At 35.2% G+C, this 18,670-nt stretch overlaps 2 protein-coding genes across 4 annotated transcripts; one reads left to right on the top strand and one right to left on the bottom strand.

Annotated features, from left to right (window-relative positions):
• Positions 1-206: 206 nt before the first annotated feature.
• On the top strand, positions 207-11,131 carry syce2 (synaptonemal complex central element protein 2). 2 transcript variants are annotated; one of them, XM_051105913.1, is made up of 5 exons: positions 207-250; positions 8,509-8,595; positions 8,679-8,755; positions 8,843-9,047; positions 10,489-11,131. In XM_051105913.1, the coding sequence occupies exons 2-5, from the start codon at positions 8,512-8,514 to the stop codon at positions 10,681-10,683; spliced, it is 561 nt and encodes a 186-aa protein (XP_050961870.1). In that variant the 5' UTR covers positions 207-250; positions 8,509-8,511; the 3' UTR covers positions 10,684-11,131. The 2 variants fall into 2 exon arrangements, with proteins under 2 accessions (XP_050961870.1, XP_050961869.1); XM_051105912.1 differs by lacking the exon at positions 207-250 and adding an exon at positions 8,016-8,161.
• A 137-nt stretch (positions 11,132-11,268) lies between these two features.
• Positions 11,269-18,654, bottom strand: gcdhb (glutaryl-CoA dehydrogenase b). Of its 2 annotated transcripts, none has more exons than XM_051105909.1 (12): positions 18,495-18,654; positions 17,934-18,058; positions 17,674-17,706; positions 17,433-17,573; positions 17,282-17,344; positions 16,847-17,017; positions 16,582-16,711; positions 14,611-14,827; positions 13,753-13,856; positions 13,450-13,575; positions 12,023-12,183; positions 11,269-11,752 (listed from the first exon to the last, which is right to left on the bottom strand). In XM_051105909.1, exons 2-12 carry the CDS (start codon positions 18,043-18,045, stop codon positions 11,679-11,681), a joined length of 1,332 nt encoding a protein of 443 aa, XP_050961866.1. In that variant the 5' UTR covers positions 18,046-18,058; positions 18,495-18,654; the 3' UTR covers positions 11,269-11,678. The 2 variants fall into 2 exon arrangements, with proteins under 2 accessions (XP_050961866.1, XP_050961867.1); XM_051105910.1 differs by having other exon boundaries at positions 17,946-18,058; positions 18,495-18,653.
• Positions 18,655-18,670: the final 16 nt, after the last annotated feature.

Below are 18,670 nucleotides of genomic sequence, written 5' to 3'. Positions count from 1 at the left end.
TTCATTGTTGTTTGCTTTAGTTCATCTGTTATATCGACATCGCCTGTAGATTTGTTTTTGAGAGTGTACAGAGCTTACACTTCGTCTTCATACAAGTCCAAGGTTCACAGAGGCGTATTGCGCATGCGCGTCCGTTCGCTGTCCGTGGTGCTAAAGCCTCTCACCGTCCGTTGAAGCCAACGTTATCAATCAGACCGGAGTAAATTTCCAGGACCGCCCACTTTCCGCCGGTTTGAATCACTGGAGAGAGGTAGATGAATTCCTTTCACCCCGCCTCCAAGAAGTCACCGTAATGCCTCCGCTGGCCGCGTCCCAAGTCCTTTAATTCGCTTAATTAAGTCGGGGATTCCGCGAACATGGTGATCCCTCCGAAAAGACCTGTTTTCTCATTGACACCTGTTAATTCCAGTTTATCAAACTAATCTTGGCGTTGTTTTGGGCGAAAATAAATCATTGTGCGTGACAAGTCCGACATGTCATTGAAACAATGGCATTTATAATTCACTTTCAAATTCTTTATATAGCGCTGTTTACAAAACAGAAAAATATAAAAATATTTTTCGGCAAACGTGAAAATATTCAAAAATAGTATGAATATTGTAAAAATATCCTGAAATTTCGTTCATGAAAATCTATAAAAAGTGATTTTAGTAGTACGTTGCTTTGTCAATAGTCCGTTGCTATGGTTACCACTTCAGACGAACGCGACGTTTGTTTACGCGACTATTTAGCAGATGAAAATACTCAATTTGACTACTAAACAGTTTTATTTTTGAGAACATTTCCAATTTTACAGTTCGTAAAGACTCAGTAGAGTAAGTGTGACCAGTGTTGGGGAGTAACTAATTACATGTAACGGAATTACGTAATTTAATTACAAAATAAATGTAATTGTAATTAGTTACAGTTGAGAAAAAATATGTAATTGAATTACGGTTACTTTTGAAAAATGCCAGTGATTACAAAGGGGATTACGTCTGAATTTTTTTCACCCACCCACCCCCACTTACAGATTTAATTGACTTCTTTTAAATTGCATTGACTGCTCTAAAATGAGACACCGATGTTTCAGGAGTTTAGGACACAGAATAGGACACATGCTTATTCGATAACTGTTTTATTTCCTATTTGGGTTTGTGCATAAACTTTATTTTTTAAGATTGTTTTTTCCAAGGCATTGTTAGATGCTAGTGTTTTCTGTCATAACTATGCAAACATTTGATTTCAAACCCAGTATCATAGCTATTAAACTATTTCTTGTTATGATGTTATTTATGTTATGATCTTATGACATATAGCGCAACTACGCTCAAGGTGACCCGAGTTCGATTCCCGTCTCGAGGTCCTTTGCCGATCCCGCTCCTCTCTCTCCTCCCAGCTCTTTCCTGTGATCTCTCTACTGTCCTATCACAATAAAAGGCATGAAAAGCCCAAAAATATAAGTAAATAAAAAAAAAAAAGTCTGAATTTGTGGTGGCTGTGCTTTAAATTATTACACAGCTCAGACTCTTTCAGGGCAACTTAAGTCAGTGCTATATGCTTGATCATTTTTCTTGGCGGAAGCTTTGCTTTTGGTTAGCTAATAAAATATATAAAAAAAATATTTTTATTAAAAAGCTTAATTCAATATTATGTGTACAATTTCTTAATTCTGTCATCCTGGTATCGTGGGCTCGCTCTGTTGTTTCATACAAACACAGCTGCTGCCATTTTTTTTTTTTTTTTTTTTTTTGTGTACATTGTAATGGGTTATAAGATAACTAACAAACTAGTTCTACTACTTAATTATTTATGTGGTGAAATGTTGTGTAATAAAAGTGGTATGACTACACTGTACTCTAAAATGTCTAGTTTGAACTTGCCATTTGCTAGCAACTGATTTCTTCATGGAAGCTTTCAAATATTTCAACTCAGATCAGTGTTTCGTGTCTAATAATTTTGACATGAAAAATCTAAATAATCTTTCAAGCAGCTGTGTAATAAGTGAGATAATGTACATTCACCCAGTTGTTATCGCAAAATAAAGATGTATATTATCCCTTACTTATTATAATCTTAATTCAAATGATAAAGGATTTTGAAAGTCTGACAGTAATCAGTGTTGAACGCTACTGTAAGGCTAACTCTGCCTGGTTTAAATGTTCAAAATGATTAACAGTAGAAAATATTAGAAATTTTGAAAAGTAATCAAAAAGTAATTAAAATAAGTTACATTACTTTAATAAAGTAATTGAAAAGTTACACTACTTATTACATTTTAAATCAAGTAACTTGTAATCTGTAACCTATTACATTTCCAAAGTAACCTTCCCAACACTGAGTGTGACACACTGAAACTTTTGTTTTTAAACATGAATACTGGCATGACTTTTATACTGAAGCATTTGTACATTTCTACTATTACTATTCTCCTACTACAGATTTACAGGATGACAGTCAAATCCTAAAGGACATAGTAAATTGCTTAAGCTAAAAAGATGTTATGAATGTTTACAATAAATTACATACACCTTGCAGAATCTGCAAAATGTTAATTATTTTTACCAAAATAAGTGGGATTGTACAAAATGCATGTTATTTTTTATTTAGTACTGACCTGAATAAGATATTTCGCATAAAATATATTTAACCCTTTAACTGTCACCGTCCACTCTGTGGGATGCCTAAGTTTACTTCAACATACACTGTAAAAAAATAAAAAACACAATTTGTTGAGTCAGCTTAAAATAATTTGTTACCCTGCTTCCTTAAAATTTGAAGTTCAGTCAACTAAAATAAGTTTAGTCAACTTGAATGTTAAGTTGTACTAAGTAACAACTAAGTAACAACAAGATATTTCTGTTTGCTAAACTTAACAGATGGGTAAGTAACCCAGCTGCCTTAACATTTTAAGTTGATTCAACTCAAATATCTAAGTTGTCACTTAGTATAATTTAACATTTCAAGTTGAATACACTTTTTTTGAGTTGACTGAACTTAAAATTTTAAGGCAGCCAGGTTACAAATTATTTAAGTTGACTCAACAAATTGTTTTTTACAATGTATTACAAATAAATTCTAATCTAATCATGACAAACAATATATCGTTGAGAAGGTCTAAGACTCCTAAACAGATATTTTACCACTCTTTTGTCTTACAAATTATGTAGGAAAAGTAATAGATTAATTTATGACAGGAGTGCACCTCAAAAATCTACATCATAACAGGAGTTCTGACCTTTGTCGCAAAGGACATTCTTCATTGCCTTTTTCCCAATCACGCAAAGAAATCTTAAGAAATTATATATCAACTGAAAACTTAAAATCTCAAAATTCATCCTTTGAAAACCATTTTAAAATCAGACATTGCATTACCATGGAAATCGTACATCAAAATCATATTACAAAATGATTTCGTTCATGAATTATAAAAATGTAACTTTGGATAGTGCATTTTCATGTCTATGTTTCAGACAGGGAGTGACAGTTAAAGGGTTAAATATAGTTCACAAGAGAAAATGATGGTTGAATTTAAAACAAAAATACAGTAAATAATAGTTTTTCAGCATTTTTGTGCTTTTGAACCCTTTTCAACGATGACTGTATGATTATAAAAATGACCCTGTTCAAAAGTTTACATACACTTGATTCTTAATACTGTGTTGTTACCTGAATGATTCACGTTTTTTTAGTGATAGCTGTTCATGAGTCCCTTGTTTGTCCTGAACAGTTAAACTTCCTGCTCTTCTTCAGAAAATCCTTCAGGTCCCACAAATTCTTTGTTTGTTTTTTTCAGTATTTTTGTGTATTTGATCCCTCTCCAACAATGACTGTATGATTTCGAGACCCATCTTTTCACACTGAGGACAAAAAAACATGAAAAACAATGTGCTCATAATTAAGATAATACATTAAAATAATATGGTAAGACACACCAATTGGCAATATCAAGCAGCAAATAAAGCTGATTTGTACAGCTAAAAATAGCTGGATGCTGTTGGGACCTGAAGCCAGACCCATAAAATTTACAAATGGTCACTATTATGGGAAGAAAAAGGTGGATAGGCTTTCCTTTTTGTTTCTGTCACACTTAATTAAGAACTTTTAAAGCACTAGTTTGATGTTGAATAATTTCGGATTGCATTGCCACTGAGTAACATGAAAGTAAAGCATGTCCTCTTTTAGACTAAATTCAGGATGAGGGGACAACGGAAAACTCTCAAAAGATGAAAGTTCTGTCAGGGTATTGTCAAATTAATTTTAAGCTACAGCTAAGCAGTATTCCTCTTACATAACCATTTGAGCTTGTACAGGATTTGTTGATTTCATAATGGCCCTCTTCAAAATCAACATAGCTTGACAGAAGATCATGAGCTGCCTGTGTTAGTTGTTCTGTTAGGCTACATGAAAGGCTTTTTATCTCCTCTGTGTATTTCCTGATGGATTTCAAGCTCTCTAGCTTGACCCCTGCAATAAGAATCATAAGAATAATTGCGCAAGAGTGCTTATGGGAGATGAACAAAGTGAAAAAAAAGTATCATATTTGATACATCATGTTTTGTGGGTTCATATGGGATTATGAAGCTCATACTTAAGGATCAGTTTTATTCAGAGGTCCAAACTGAGCAAAATATGCAGTTAAGTGCAGTTGCTGATATTTAAATTAGCAATTATGAATATCAATATCACAAAATTCTTAAAAAAAATATCTAGGCCAGTAATATTATACAGCCCTCATAAATCAATCAACAAAATATGCTACTGCATGCACTGCAATTGTTTTTTATGTGGAGTTATTGTATGTGACAATGTGTGTGGTGGGTCTTGACACCAGGGCAAGTTGTCACACAGTTCACCTGTGTGGGTTTGTTTCTGAAAGCAAATTTCTATTTACTTCTAATTCATAATTTTTTAACGCATTAACACATATCTTAACGTTTTGACTACAGTTATGGAACAACTAGCCCCAGACTGTGCCTTTTTTGAGGTGAACAAAAGCTGAGCAGTCATGATATGAGACACTGATGAATATGATCTTTCTGTGATAATGTGTCAGCACAGATACTGTCTGTCTAATCATCAGTAGATTGACATCATGCCTTCACAACATCCTGTTCTCTTCTTCGTGTCCCTTGCTGTTTTCTATTTTTGGATGAGCTTTTAAATGAAATCTGGCACCTGGGTTGACTTTGAACATTTGTCCACCTATTTTTTGTGTCCCTGCTAAAAGTCAGTGTCCTGGAATTATTCTGAATCAGTGATTTTACACTTTTATTTAGAAATCCAAGAGTCATTTAACATCTCATAAAACAACCAAACCATGACATGAAATAACAATAAATATAAAATAGTATACAATTTTACATAGTAAACAATTTTATTAATGAACATTAAAAGATAAGTTCACCCAGAAATGAAAATTTGTTAAAAATGTACTCACTCCCAGGCCATCCAAGATATAGATGAGTTTGTTTCCTCATCGCAGTGAATGGGTGCCGTCAAATGAGAGTCTTAACAAATGTGAGACGACAATGTTGTTGTGAGAGGAAGTGTTATTATAGACTATGGACATTAATTGGTGGACTGAAGTGGTGTGGATTATTGTGATGTTTTTATCAGCTGTTTCACTCTCATCCTGACGGCACCCATTCACTGCAGAAGATCCACAGGTGAGTGATGTAATGCCAACTTTTTCCAAATCTGTTTGAATGAGGAAAAAAACTCACCTCAACTACATAAAAGTTGAACAATAGCCTTTTTTAATCATTGTGCAAATGTTTGTACTTTGCTTCTGGTTGTCCCAGCTGGCTCGGCAACAGCAGGGATTATGTGTGTCCTCTGACACTCATTCATCTCATTATTACAGTCCATTATGTTCTGAGCCAGTGAGGCCAGGCCTGAATGTATTTCCATTTACGGATTAATGGTTGCTCCTCAGATGCTGACCTGAGACTGCAGTGCAAATTATGAGGTTAGGTCTCCCTATAAAACTCACTGTTGTTGGATTGCAAATTGACAGAGGATTTGAAGAAACTTTGTTGGTCTTATCCACCTTATTCTTCAGTAAAGAAGTAAGCCTATGGGCGAGACTTTCGGTTCATTGGCCGCTATAGGAAAATAATGAGAAGAATAACAACGAGCAGCAAACGGTAAATCTGTTTGCACTACAAACCAGTGTGTTCATAATTAAGATAACACATTAAATTAACATGGTAAGACACATCAATATGTAATATTTAGCAGCAAAATGAAGTGTTTTGTACAGTTAAAAATACTGTTCTTACGTTCTCTTTAAAAAAAAGTGGATAACACAACACTAACAAAAATACCATGGCTTATATGGGCCATTCTACAGAACCAGTCCAAAGTCAGAGTTGGAAACGTCTTGAAAAAAATGTCTTTTTCCCCCAAAAATTTGATATGCAAATTCTATAATATCCAAGGTACACATTTCTAGTAATTGTGCAGTTAATTCTCATATTGTATTTTCAGAAAGTTTTGGAATATTTGTCCTTTCCCCAAATTTGTTACTACCAAAATAATGTAATTAGAAGGGTTATATTGACTATTGAGATATTGCTGATTTTAAAGTTAAGGATTCATTAGTTTGAACATACATTGAACCAAAAATTATCATAACATCTTAGTTGATAATTCAGTATACTTTATTTACAAAACATTCTGTGTTTTGGGAGTGACTGCACATTTTTGGTAGTGACAGTAATGCTTTGGTAGTGACCACATCACATTGCAGAATTTTTACCCATATACTAAAACACTACTAAAAGATATTAAAATACTAAAAATTTGCATAACTGTACTGAAATTTAGTTTTGGGATTACATGTTCTGAAACTGTTTCGGTAGTGACAATTTTATGGGATAACACCCAAAAAACCAAGATGTCAATACAGAAGCGCCACCAAGTCAGACTGTTTTGGTAGTGACAATTTTAGACACTTTTGAAGCTAGCTCAGAGATCCTAATCAGCACATGGTTAGCTAGCACTGTTCTGAACAGTGGTGTACATATAAAAACTTAAATGTTAGGAAATAACTCCCAAAAAAGTGTGCTTAATTGCAGAAAAAAAAAGGTGTTCAGTAGTGACGTGCCTTAAAGTTACACACAGATTTTTCAGACTTTTAAATTTACCCTTAAAATGATTGGGCCTATCTACTCACACCTTGTAGCTATTAGAGGGAGGGACACAGGAATAGTTCCTGATTATAAATATAGGGGTGTACTTAAAATCAGTCTCAGCCAACTAAAACATACACTGTTTTAGTGGTGACATGAAAAATGTGGCACACTTTTACAAAGTAATTTACAAAGAAAATGTAAAATAGCCTGAATAGCCTAAAAAAATAGCCTTTTTTTTTGAACTTCACTTTTTAAAAGAATCAAAACAACAATGGAAAAACATTTAAAAAAAAAAATTAATATAATTTTCCCCTGGTGAAAATAACAGCATATGCTGGTTAGGTAGGTTTTGATGCTGGTTTAAGCTGGTCATGTTGCTGGTCAAGGACCAGCATAAACCAGCAAAGGACCAGCTTAAACCAGTATCAAAACATACCTAACCAGCATCCCAGCATCAAAACATACCTACCAGCATATGCTGGTTTTTTCACCAGGATCATAAGTTGAAATTTATGGGTTAGGGTATGGGACCATCTCCTAGTTAAAAGTATCCAATAACTGATGATTTTATATATATTAAGCTTACAGATATTTTATTATTGTGGGTTTCAACAGATCATAGAAAGATCTTCATAAACATCAAGATTTAAATACTTGCTTTTATTTACTAAATGCTTTTAAATGTGTTTTTTGGTTGTGGGAGAGCAGTTTATGGCCCTTATCTAATTTTTAAATTAATCTCAATAAATACTTATTTATTCAGAAAGAAGTTTCTGGAAAGTAAACTATCGATATGTAAAAAAAAAAATAAAATAAAAATAAAATAAAAATATGTGTGGTAAAATTATATAATTAACTGTCGTTTTCCTATAGAATCACGCGCGCGTGCACGTCACGTGCATCATTGCCCGATGTAGATTTGAGTAAATTGTAAACAACTCCGATAAAAACGAACAAAATTACCACTCAGTTATTACTTTGTTACTTTTACGGCTTGGAAAAACCCCAGAGACACTTTACTCGACGGTCACACATTAAAGAGAGTAAGTTTAAGTCATTCAGATTTGATAAGAAACGAGCTAGTTACAGTATGAGAATTTAACATGCTAATATTAACGCAAAGTGACTTTATGAAAAGTTTGAAAGTTTGACTTTATGAAATTATGCATTATTTTGGTACAACAGGAATTACATGTGCGATAATAGTACCATGGTATTCTTTGACGTACTTTGGAGTTCAAAGTATAATCATTAAATCACCACACGATGTTACTATGACTGTATAGTTAGGTTTTGTATGTTGACGCAGGTTAATTGTCATGTTAAAGTATATACGTACCTGTATCTGTCATGTTAATGTTAACATATGTGTCATATATTATGTTTTAAGGCCATGGCTCAGCACTTCTTTGGAAATTCAGGCTCTATGACATTGCAGTCAACACCCAAAACTGGCCATTACCATTCATCAGCAAAAGTACATGTGATTTTATACTAAAATTGTCAAAAATCTGATAATGATCTAGTATTGCTGCTAAAGTGAATTTCCTTTTGGTTCAGGTGCCAGATGATGGTTTTAACTCAACAGGTGAAACTCTGTCATTTGTTAGTTTGGATGACAGCAATGAACCACAAAGGTGAGCCAGTAACAGAAAACTTTTTTTGCTTGTTAGCGATGGCTGATTACGTTTACAGACATTTTACCTGTTTCTCGCCTATAACAGTGAGGACTCGGGTGTGAGTGTTTCAAAAACCTCGACTAGTTCGCCGGGCAGCAGTACTATGGAAGAAGCTGCCGTGTTGGCTCCCACGAGTTCACGAATAGATGTGATTGGGAAAAAAGCACAGGACCTAATTGAGAAAATCAATGAGAGACGGGCCATGGACCAACATGTGATGAACAGCTTTGAGGAACAGCTCATTAAAAAGGTACTCAACACTAAAACTGATGCAAGGAAACCGAAAAAAAAACAAAAAACATTAGTGCTTGGCTGATATTGTGTTTGTAAGTAGTCAGTGCAGTTGGCTGAAATAATACCAACATAATATCTAAATATAGATATATCAGAATATGTGTATCATTAAACATTTAAAAAGATTATAAAAATGAAAGTTTTGTAGCATTTTGATTTTTTATGCAGTGTATGCACATTTTCATTTCACATTTTTGTTTTATATTTTTTACGTATTACGTGTACTGTACATATTTATATGCATAATACATTTCAAACTATAAACATTTTTGACATTTAGTTAAACTAAGCAAGTTTTATTTTTTTAAACAGTTTTTACTGTTTTTTTTAATCATTTTTATTATTATTTTCTAAAATAATATAAATAATTATATTTATTATTATTTTCAATTTATATTTTGTCTAGGCAATCCGATGTATGCCTGAATATTCATTATATTGATGATTTTTTTTTAACAAGCATACACATTTTAAAGGTTTACCTTTTATGGGTATTGGGGTTAAAAAAAAATGAATTAATATTTTTTTATTAATATCCACCAGAGCTAAAAGAATTTTCTGTTTTTATTGCATATATGTGACCCTGGACCACAAAACCAGTCATAAGAAACAATTTGTTGGAATTGAGATTTATACATCCATTGATGTATGGTGTGTTATGATAGGACAGTATATGGCTATTTCAACTATTTGAAAATCTGGAATCTGACGGTGCAAAAAAAAATCTAATTTATTTTTAAATTATATTGAGAAAATCGACTTTAAAGTTGTACAAATGAAGTTCTTAGCTATGCATATTACTAATCAAAAATTAAGTTTTGATATATTTAAGGTAGGAAATTTACAAAATATCTTTATTTAATATCATAATGATTTTCGGCATAAAAGAAAAATTGATAATTACATACAATATATTGTTGGCTATTGCTACAAATATACCCATGCTACTTAAGACTGGTTTTGTGGTCCAGGGTCACATACTGTATGCATAAAAAGCCAGTGATTGTTAATAAATAATTACGCAATACAGTTTAGCAACAACTGGCCTAAAATATACAAAACTTTCCTATTTTTTAATGCAAACATTGTAATGTACTCGGCCTCAGGCTATCCAAATTGTAGATGAGTTTGTTTCTTCATTAGAACACATTTGGAGAAAATTAACTTGCTCACCAGTGGATGCTCTGCAGTGAATGGGTGCCATCAGAATGCGAGTCCAAACAGCTGATAATAACATCACAATATTCCACAAGTATATTTTCACAGCTCCAGTCCATCAGTTAATGTTTTGTAAATGTCGTGTCTGATAGTAACAAATTCTACACCTTGGATGGGCTGAGGTAGAGTACATTTTCAGCATTTTTGGATGAACTAATGCTGTGTGTATGTCTGTGCAGGTGAGTGAGATGTGTCAGCAGGTGAAGGAGCAGATGTTTGAGTATTATGAGCAGCACAGTCAGGGCATGGAGGCCAGCATCAATGAGCTGTCGGAGGTGCTGGAGAGAAGCAGTCAGCTGAGTATGGAGCTACAGGGAGCCAGTCAAACCCTGGCCGCCATCAATAAAGGCCTGCAGCACAGCTCAGAGCAGTAGATACACAACCAAACCAAACAAACTGTAACTTAATTTGAGGTGGAATACACGTATGATTTGCATGTTGCTCATGGTATATACAGATGTCCTAACAGAGACAGAGTCTTGTTTAATTTAACTTAAAACTTAGAGACAAACTGTTCAAACATTTCAAAATATAAACATTTATTACAATAGTATGTTAAAGAAAGTTCAAATACACATTGATATACTAATCTGATTTGTGTTTACATGTTTTTAAAGTAAAGTAAAAAGTAAAATCAATTTTTGATGGATTACATGGCTTACCTAAAGGACTTTTACTATCATTTCTTCCAACTCCCTGCAAATGTGGTTTGGGTAACCACATTATTTGTGTTTCAATAGCTAAGGTTTGAGCTTCTGTAGGATTAAGGCTTTTTCCCACAGCATTAGTTATTGAAAACTCATTTAATCTGTTGCCAATTCTCTTTATGGCTTTCTCAGTTCAAATGAGCTGCTCTAAATAGATACAGATAGCAAGATACAACACCATTATAAAATGAGGATTTGATAACAGGCCTTAGAGCCCCTCAGTACCATCTGTGTAATAAAAACCAACGCTAAAATATTTCACCTTTTATTCAACTGCAGTGAATATAGTTTTGTTCAACACTTCTTCGAGATCCTTCTATAATACATCAATGTACAAACAACAGCATGCACTTTTCATCTCTGTGATCCTTGGTGCATTTCTTTACAAATCTAATTGAAAAACCTGCAGTCAAACCTTAATTTAAAATATTGCAATCTAGTTAGAACATAGAAAAATAGATCTCTGACAATGACTACATAAAGTACAGACATTCATATATGACACACATTACTTTCACCTTTAAACACCAGATTCAGAATATTGTAGTGACAATTTCAAGTCAGTTGTAATGGCAAATAATGCAATCTTTAAAAGCATTCAGGAACTGTATGAGCTATAAGTCAAAGGCAGCAGCAGTCAGTGGACATGATGTGACAGCAGCTCATTTGTCCACTGTGAAGGACTGAAGTCCGGTGATGGCTCTGCCCAGGATCAGGGCATGGATATCATGGGTACCTACAAAAGAACACAATCAGTATTTAGTGCTGTGTAGATTTTGTGAATAACTTATGAGACATAAAATAATGTAAAAAATGTTCTAATGCAAGCTTTCCAACATCCTCCAAAAATATCCAACTTCAGAACTCTTCTAAGAGCTCAAAGCATTACAAAACTCCCGCCTGTGTCATGACCAGGATCAGGAAGTTCAAATCAGGGATTACAGATGGGTTTCTCTGTAATGTGTGATCTGATCACTTTATTCATGTCTCCTTTACTCTCTCTGACCTTCATAAGTGTTGACGGATTCCAGGTTCATGACGTGGCGAATGATGTGATACTCGTCTGCGATGCCGTTTCCTCCCAGCATATCTCGGGCCTGTCTAGCGATATCCAGGGCTTTACCGCAGGAGTTCCTCTTCAGCATAGATATCATCTCTGGAGCCGCTCTGTCAGTGTAGTTCAGAGAGTAAAGATCAGTAGCTTGAAAATATATATCTAATAATTATATATCTAATATCTAAAGTATACATCTAATAATTTAAACATTTTTCTCATATATTATTTTTAAAATGACATTTCCTGGTTTTCAGTGACCCTGTAGCAGGTTGTAACTGCACAAAGTATAGTTTACATACCTTGGAGAATCTACAAAATGTTTATTGTTTTACCCAAAATAAGAGGGATCATACAAAATGCATGTTATTTTTTATTTAGTACTGACCTGAATAAGATATTTCACATAAAAGATGTTTACATGTAGTCCACAAGGAAAAATAATAGTTGAATTTTTAAAAAATGACAGCAAATATTAGTTTTACAGCATTTATGCGTGTTTGAACCGTTTCCAACAATGACTGTATGATTTTGAGATCCATCTTTTCACACTGAGGACAACTGAGGGACTCATATGCAACTATTACAGAAGATTCAAACGCTCACTGATGCTCCAGAAGGAAAAACGATGCATTAAGAGCCAGCAGCAGCGTTAAATTTAACTTATTTTGTTTTCTGGGAAACATGTAAGTATCTTCTGTAGCTTCTGAAGGCCAGTACTGAAATGAAAAAATATGATAAAAAATATGAAAAAAAAGTACATATATTCTTTCTGTTCAAAAGTTTTCACCCCCCGGCTCTTAATGCACCATTTTTCCTTCTGGAGCATCAGTGAGCATTTGAACCTTCTGTAATCGTTGCATATGAGTCCCTCAGTTGCCCTCAGTGTGAAAAGATGGATCTCAAAATCATACAGTCATTGTTGGAAAGGGTTCAAATACACAAAAATGCTGAAAAACAAAAAAAATAAAAAAAATTGTGAAACCTGAAGGATTTTTTCTGAATAACAGAAGGCAGTTTAACTGTTAAGGACAAACAAGGGACTTAAGTGTAGAATCAAGTGTACGTACACTTTTGAACGTGGTCATTTCTATAAATTCAAATATTATTTTCTGTTGTGGACTATATGTAAACGTCCTTTATGTGAAATAATCTTATTCAGGGCAGTACTAAATAAAAAATAAACATGCATTTTGTATGATCACAATTACTTTGATAAAATAATTAACATTTTGCAGATTGTGCAAGGTGTATGTAAACGTTTGACTTCAACTGCATTTGTCTTTCTTGGTTCTAAACTTAATTCCTGCGTCCTCAAAAAATAATTTTCTAATCTATAAATGTAGTCAAAACTGCAGCAGCATATAGATGAACCTCACTTTTTCTCATCTATCAGTCGGCCCAGTTGAAGACACGACTGCAGGCCGATGGTGATCTCAGTTAACATGTCTGCCATTTTCTTCTGGATCAGCTGGTTTCTGGCTAGAGGAACTCCAAACTGGATTCTAATGGGGACATTACAGATTATGTTACACAAACAATTTAACCACAACGACAGCCAGTCTTAGCATGCAAGCAATAAACTGGAAGATTTATGTTTTGAAATTCTACCACACTTCTCACATTATCCAGTCACTCATTTATAGGTATAGCTGGTCATTAGATAACAGATGTGCTCTGACCTGTCCAGTGTGTACTGTCGTGCAGCGTGGAAACAAAACTCTGCGGCTCCCAGAGCTCCCCAAGCAATGCCATATCGAGCATTATTTAGACACCCAAATGGACCCTGGTGAACAAGGGAAAAAAAAAAATCAAGTATATTAGCATTATGTAATGAAAGTTGATTAAAAAATAAAGCAAAACTGTATTATGCATTGAGAAGGTGGTCAGTAGAATTGGGAACTGAAATAAGAGCTGATTATGACTCAGCTGATAAATCTCAAAATGGTCAACAACTGGCCAGTGAATTGGCCTGAGCGATATACAGTATATTGGCCTTTTGTTTTAAACGTTTACTTGTATAAGGACAATAAAATAAAAAACCTACACAAAAAAATATGCATGACATGTAAAGATGCACATGCATCTAATTTGTTATCTCTGGTCCCTGTAGGTGGTGCTTTTAAGGGCAGTTGCATGAAGATCATGCTTCATCCTTGTTTCTGTTTTTTTTTTTTTTTTTTTTTTTTTTTTTTTTTTTTTTAACAATTTTAATTGATTACTATTTAAATGATTGAAGATAATATCCACTGTGGAGGCCTAGACATGTGGATGAAGTCAGCCTGAAGAGATTTTGGTTGGATTCTAAGAATTGTGTCCTTTATATAGAACTGAAATAAGTTAATTTGCTTGGAAATAAATCCTCTGCTATCATTTGAATATAAAATTTATTGTTTCTAAAAGTCTGAGGAAATTTGCTTCTCCCGTGGCCCCTGATATATAAACGATAATTGAAATCAACAGAATACTACAATTGTAGTAAAGCCAATAAACCCTGAGCCAGTGTTTCTTGATGGTGACTGAGTTTCTTTTTCACTCACCGCCAGTCCTGTAACTTTGGGCAGCAGGTTTTCCTCTGGTACTTCCACTTCATCCATGATGATCATGCCGGTGGCCGAAGCCCGCAGGGAGAACTTGCCTTCAATCTTGGGGGTGGACAGTCCCTTCATGCCACGCTCCAAGATGAAGCCACGTACCTTCCCATCCTCGCATTTGGCCCACACCACGCAGATATCAGCCACTGGTGAGTTCGTAATCCTGTGTGAGAGGTGGGGACGAGTGTAAAATGATAGAAGAGACTGATTGCCACTTATGTCATCCACAATATAAATAATTTTACAAAATGTGACCCTGGACCACAAAAATCATATTAAGTAAAGATCATGTTCCATGAAGATACTTAGAAATATATATTTTTTTGCATCCTCACATTCCACATTTTCAAATAATTGTATCTCTGCCAAATATTGTCCTATCCTAACAACACAAAGGAAAGCTTATTTATTCAGCTTTCAGATGATGTCTTGAAAAAGGTGACTGTCAAGAAGTGTCTAAATGGTAACAGAAGTTGTCTGGGACATTAAATGTCATCACGCCAAACAGGCACCGAACCCCCAACTGCTCCCCGGCGCTCGCAGCGATAGCGATATGGCTCGGGGTGTGTGCGTGCGTGTGTTTGTTCACTACTCACTACTGTGTGTGTGCACTAGGATGGGTTAAATGCAGAGCACAAATTCCGAGTATGGGTCACCATACTTGGCCACATGTCACTCATTCCTTTCCTTTCCTTTAAAAATAGTGATGTTGAAGTCATCCAGCCATTTGTTCATTTATAGCCTACATTTAGCTTTTTACTTATGGTGATTGTATTTAAAATCTGTGTATGTTTATCATGATGAACAAATGTGTAGGAATCAGGCTTTCATTGATTACATAGCCCATTTTCTGCAAAAATCCAAAAGCCAATGGAAAAAAATCCTATTGGCTTTTTCTTAAGAGAAACAGGGTGATTTTAACTTCAGGGTTGGCCTACAAAAATACGTCAACACTGCGCAGTGGCAGCAACTGCCCATTAAGTGAATGCAGTCTTTAAAAAGGCTCATGACACCACCATGTGGACACAGATTGTAAATATCAGAAAATGTTACTTACTGGAGGTCACTTCCTGATAATTTACTCACCCCCATGTCATCCAAGATGTTCATGTCTTTCTTTCTTCAGTAGCAAAGTAATTAAGGTTTTTGAGGAAAACATTTTTCTCCATATAGTGGACTTTAATGGGGATCAACAGGTTGAAGGTCCAAATTGCAGTTTCAGTGCAGCTTCAGAGGGCTCTACACAATCCCAGACGAGGAAGAAGGTTCTTATCTAGCGAAATGGTTGGTCATTTTCTAAAAAAAATTATGTTTCTATACTTTTTTAACCACAAATGCTCATTCAAAAAGGTTGGGCAAAAAACTCAATTTCATTTTCTCCTCCAACTTCAAAATCATCCGATATCATTGTTTTACCTTTTTGTAAAGGGTGTTTGACTTTCATTGGTCAGTACTTCTGCCTACGTCACGTGTGAGCTTATTATGTAATGCACAAGCTCAGGCTGGTGTAAGACAAGCATATGTGGTTAAAAAGTACATACATTTTTATTTGTTTTTTTAAAAATGAATGATTGTTTCACTAGATAAAACCCTTATTCCTCGGCTGGGATCGTGTAGAGCCTGTAATTTGGACCTTTAACCCGGTGATCCCCAAGTCTACTATATGGAGAAAATCCTGAAATGTTTTCCTCAAAAACCTTAATTTCTTTGCAACTGAAGAAAGACAGACATGAACATTTTGGATGACACGGGAGTGAGTAACTTATCAGAAAACTTTTATTCTGGAAGTGAACTGTTTTAACCTTCTCATTTTGTACAAATGAATTGTGATTTGAGTTTATCCATGCCGTTCCATGCATTTGTGAACTTTGCTAGTTTTAAAGCTTGTGTGTTATATAAGCGCTGTACAGAACCTACCAAGTCTTGGAGCCGGTGAGGGTGAAGGTACGACTGGACGGATTGTACTTGGCCTTGGTCTCCATGCTGCCCGGGTCACTGCCGTGGTTTGGTTCTGTCAGTCCGAAACAACCTAGAATCTCTCCTCGTGCTGCACAACACATAGACATTAGTGAATAAATCTTATAAACTAAAGCCCAACATCAATAGATAAAGAATATAAACCATTACGATTTTTGCATTGACACATTTTCTGAATGTTTGGCTAGTGATTTTGTAGTCATACCCAGTCTGGGCAGGTATTTCTCCTTCTGTTCCTCAGTGCCATAAGCACTGATGGGGTGCATGACCAGTGAGGACTGCACACTCATCACCGAGCGATAGCCACTGTCCACTCGCTCCACCTCACGAGCAATGAGACCGTAGGCCACGTAACTTGTGCCAGCACAGCCGTAACCTTGATTGGGAAATGTGCATGGGTGAAAGAGAGTTACAGGAAAGTACAGCTAGTTAAATTTTGAACAAACACACTTAGTTGACAAGAAGGGTATATTTTAAAAAAAAATCTCTAAAATAAACACAGTGCCACACTTTACTCTGAAACTTGCAGTGCATATATTTACTGAATTACATTGCAGATTTCGATTTTATTTCAATTAACCATGCAACCCTACTCTAATATCGATTGCTAACCAATATTAGACTGTTACATTGTGCATACCTTTAATGGTGGGTCCCAAAACACCAAGCTCCCCCATTTCAGACACAATCTCACGGTGAAAAACTAGTGGAGAGCGAAGGGCAGTTGGTTTAAAAGTGCTTTAGATCAATGTAAACTATTAGCTGTCAATGTGATATATATGTATGTACACCTTCATTTCTGTTGGCCATCAGGATGCGCGGCATGAGTTTCTCCTGGCAGTAGGTGCGAAAAGAGTCTCGAATCATGATCTCCTCCTCTGTTAAAAGACCCTCCAGCTCCAAAGCATCACGCCAGTTAAACTGCACTTTAGCTGAGGTTTATATGGCAGATTAGAAACAGACATGCAGGTTAGTGATCACCAGATCTTCACAAGTTTAGAGTAAAAAATATTGCAAAAGAAGTAAACGTACGTGTTTTCACTTGCTTCTTTTCGCCAGACTTCTCTGCGTCAGATAAAATAGCAGAATTGTACATTTGTGCATATTTACAATGTTACGCATGCAGTGTGCAAATTGAAGTGCTTGAAAAACATGACTTGAATTCTATAATTGAGCTGTGAAATTAAAAATGCATTGATAAAGATTACATAAAAATATACAGGTCTGGAATAACACAGAGGTCCATATGTGTGCATTATATCCCTATATAGAGAGAGACATTTAAAACAAACCGCTGTTCTGACCCAGTGGAGAGGCTGCAGCAGTTTTGTGTGATCTGGAAGCTGTAAAAAGGACACATCTCTGGCTGTTCACAAGCAGACGACTCACACTCCTTAATGCCATGATGAATGAGCCCCTGAAAAACAATAATGCATGCCATAGAGCTTAAAAAGCATGCATGTATCAAAACAAACAACAACGCCTTAAACATTTCCATGCATCATTATTATTAAATCTTAATTTCACCAGGTTTGTCCCCTCAGAGAAGATAAAAGGCTCATGCACTAATTATGAAACTATGGCAAACTATGCTATAGTAACTGGTTAAAACTCTAGTTAAAACAAGATATTCGAGGTATGACAGATTTAATAATATTCCTTCAGCTGTAGAGTTTCAGTCACTGTAAACAAGTCCTCAAGCAGGTAATCTGTATGCATAAACATTAAAGCGTCACAGTTCTTGGCCACAGTCGTGCACATAAATAGCAGCTGACCCAAAAGCACAGGTAAAATCCACCAGCTAATAATACACTCCATTTAACTGTCATACAAACAGATGAAACTTAACATACCTGGAAACCAGACGAATTGTGAATGCACGGTACTAAAACACAGTGTCGTACAGCGCTAAGGACGTTAGACAGGTGGGATTTTTACAGACTGACAGAGCATGGAGGGCGGAAAAGGAATATGAATGCGTGAGAGATGGAGAGTTCAGGGCGCCATTTTGAGTGTGGTACTTACAGCC

This window comes from Labeo rohita, chromosome 3 (assembly GCF_022985175.1).
Source record: "Labeo rohita strain BAU-BD-2019 chromosome 3, IGBB_LRoh.1.0, whole genome shotgun sequence".
NCBI lineage: Eukaryota > Metazoa > Chordata > Actinopteri > Cypriniformes > Cyprinidae > Labeo > Labeo rohita.
Note: the sequence above shows the minus strand (reverse complement) of the source record. Positions and strands in the feature narration are given on the sequence as shown.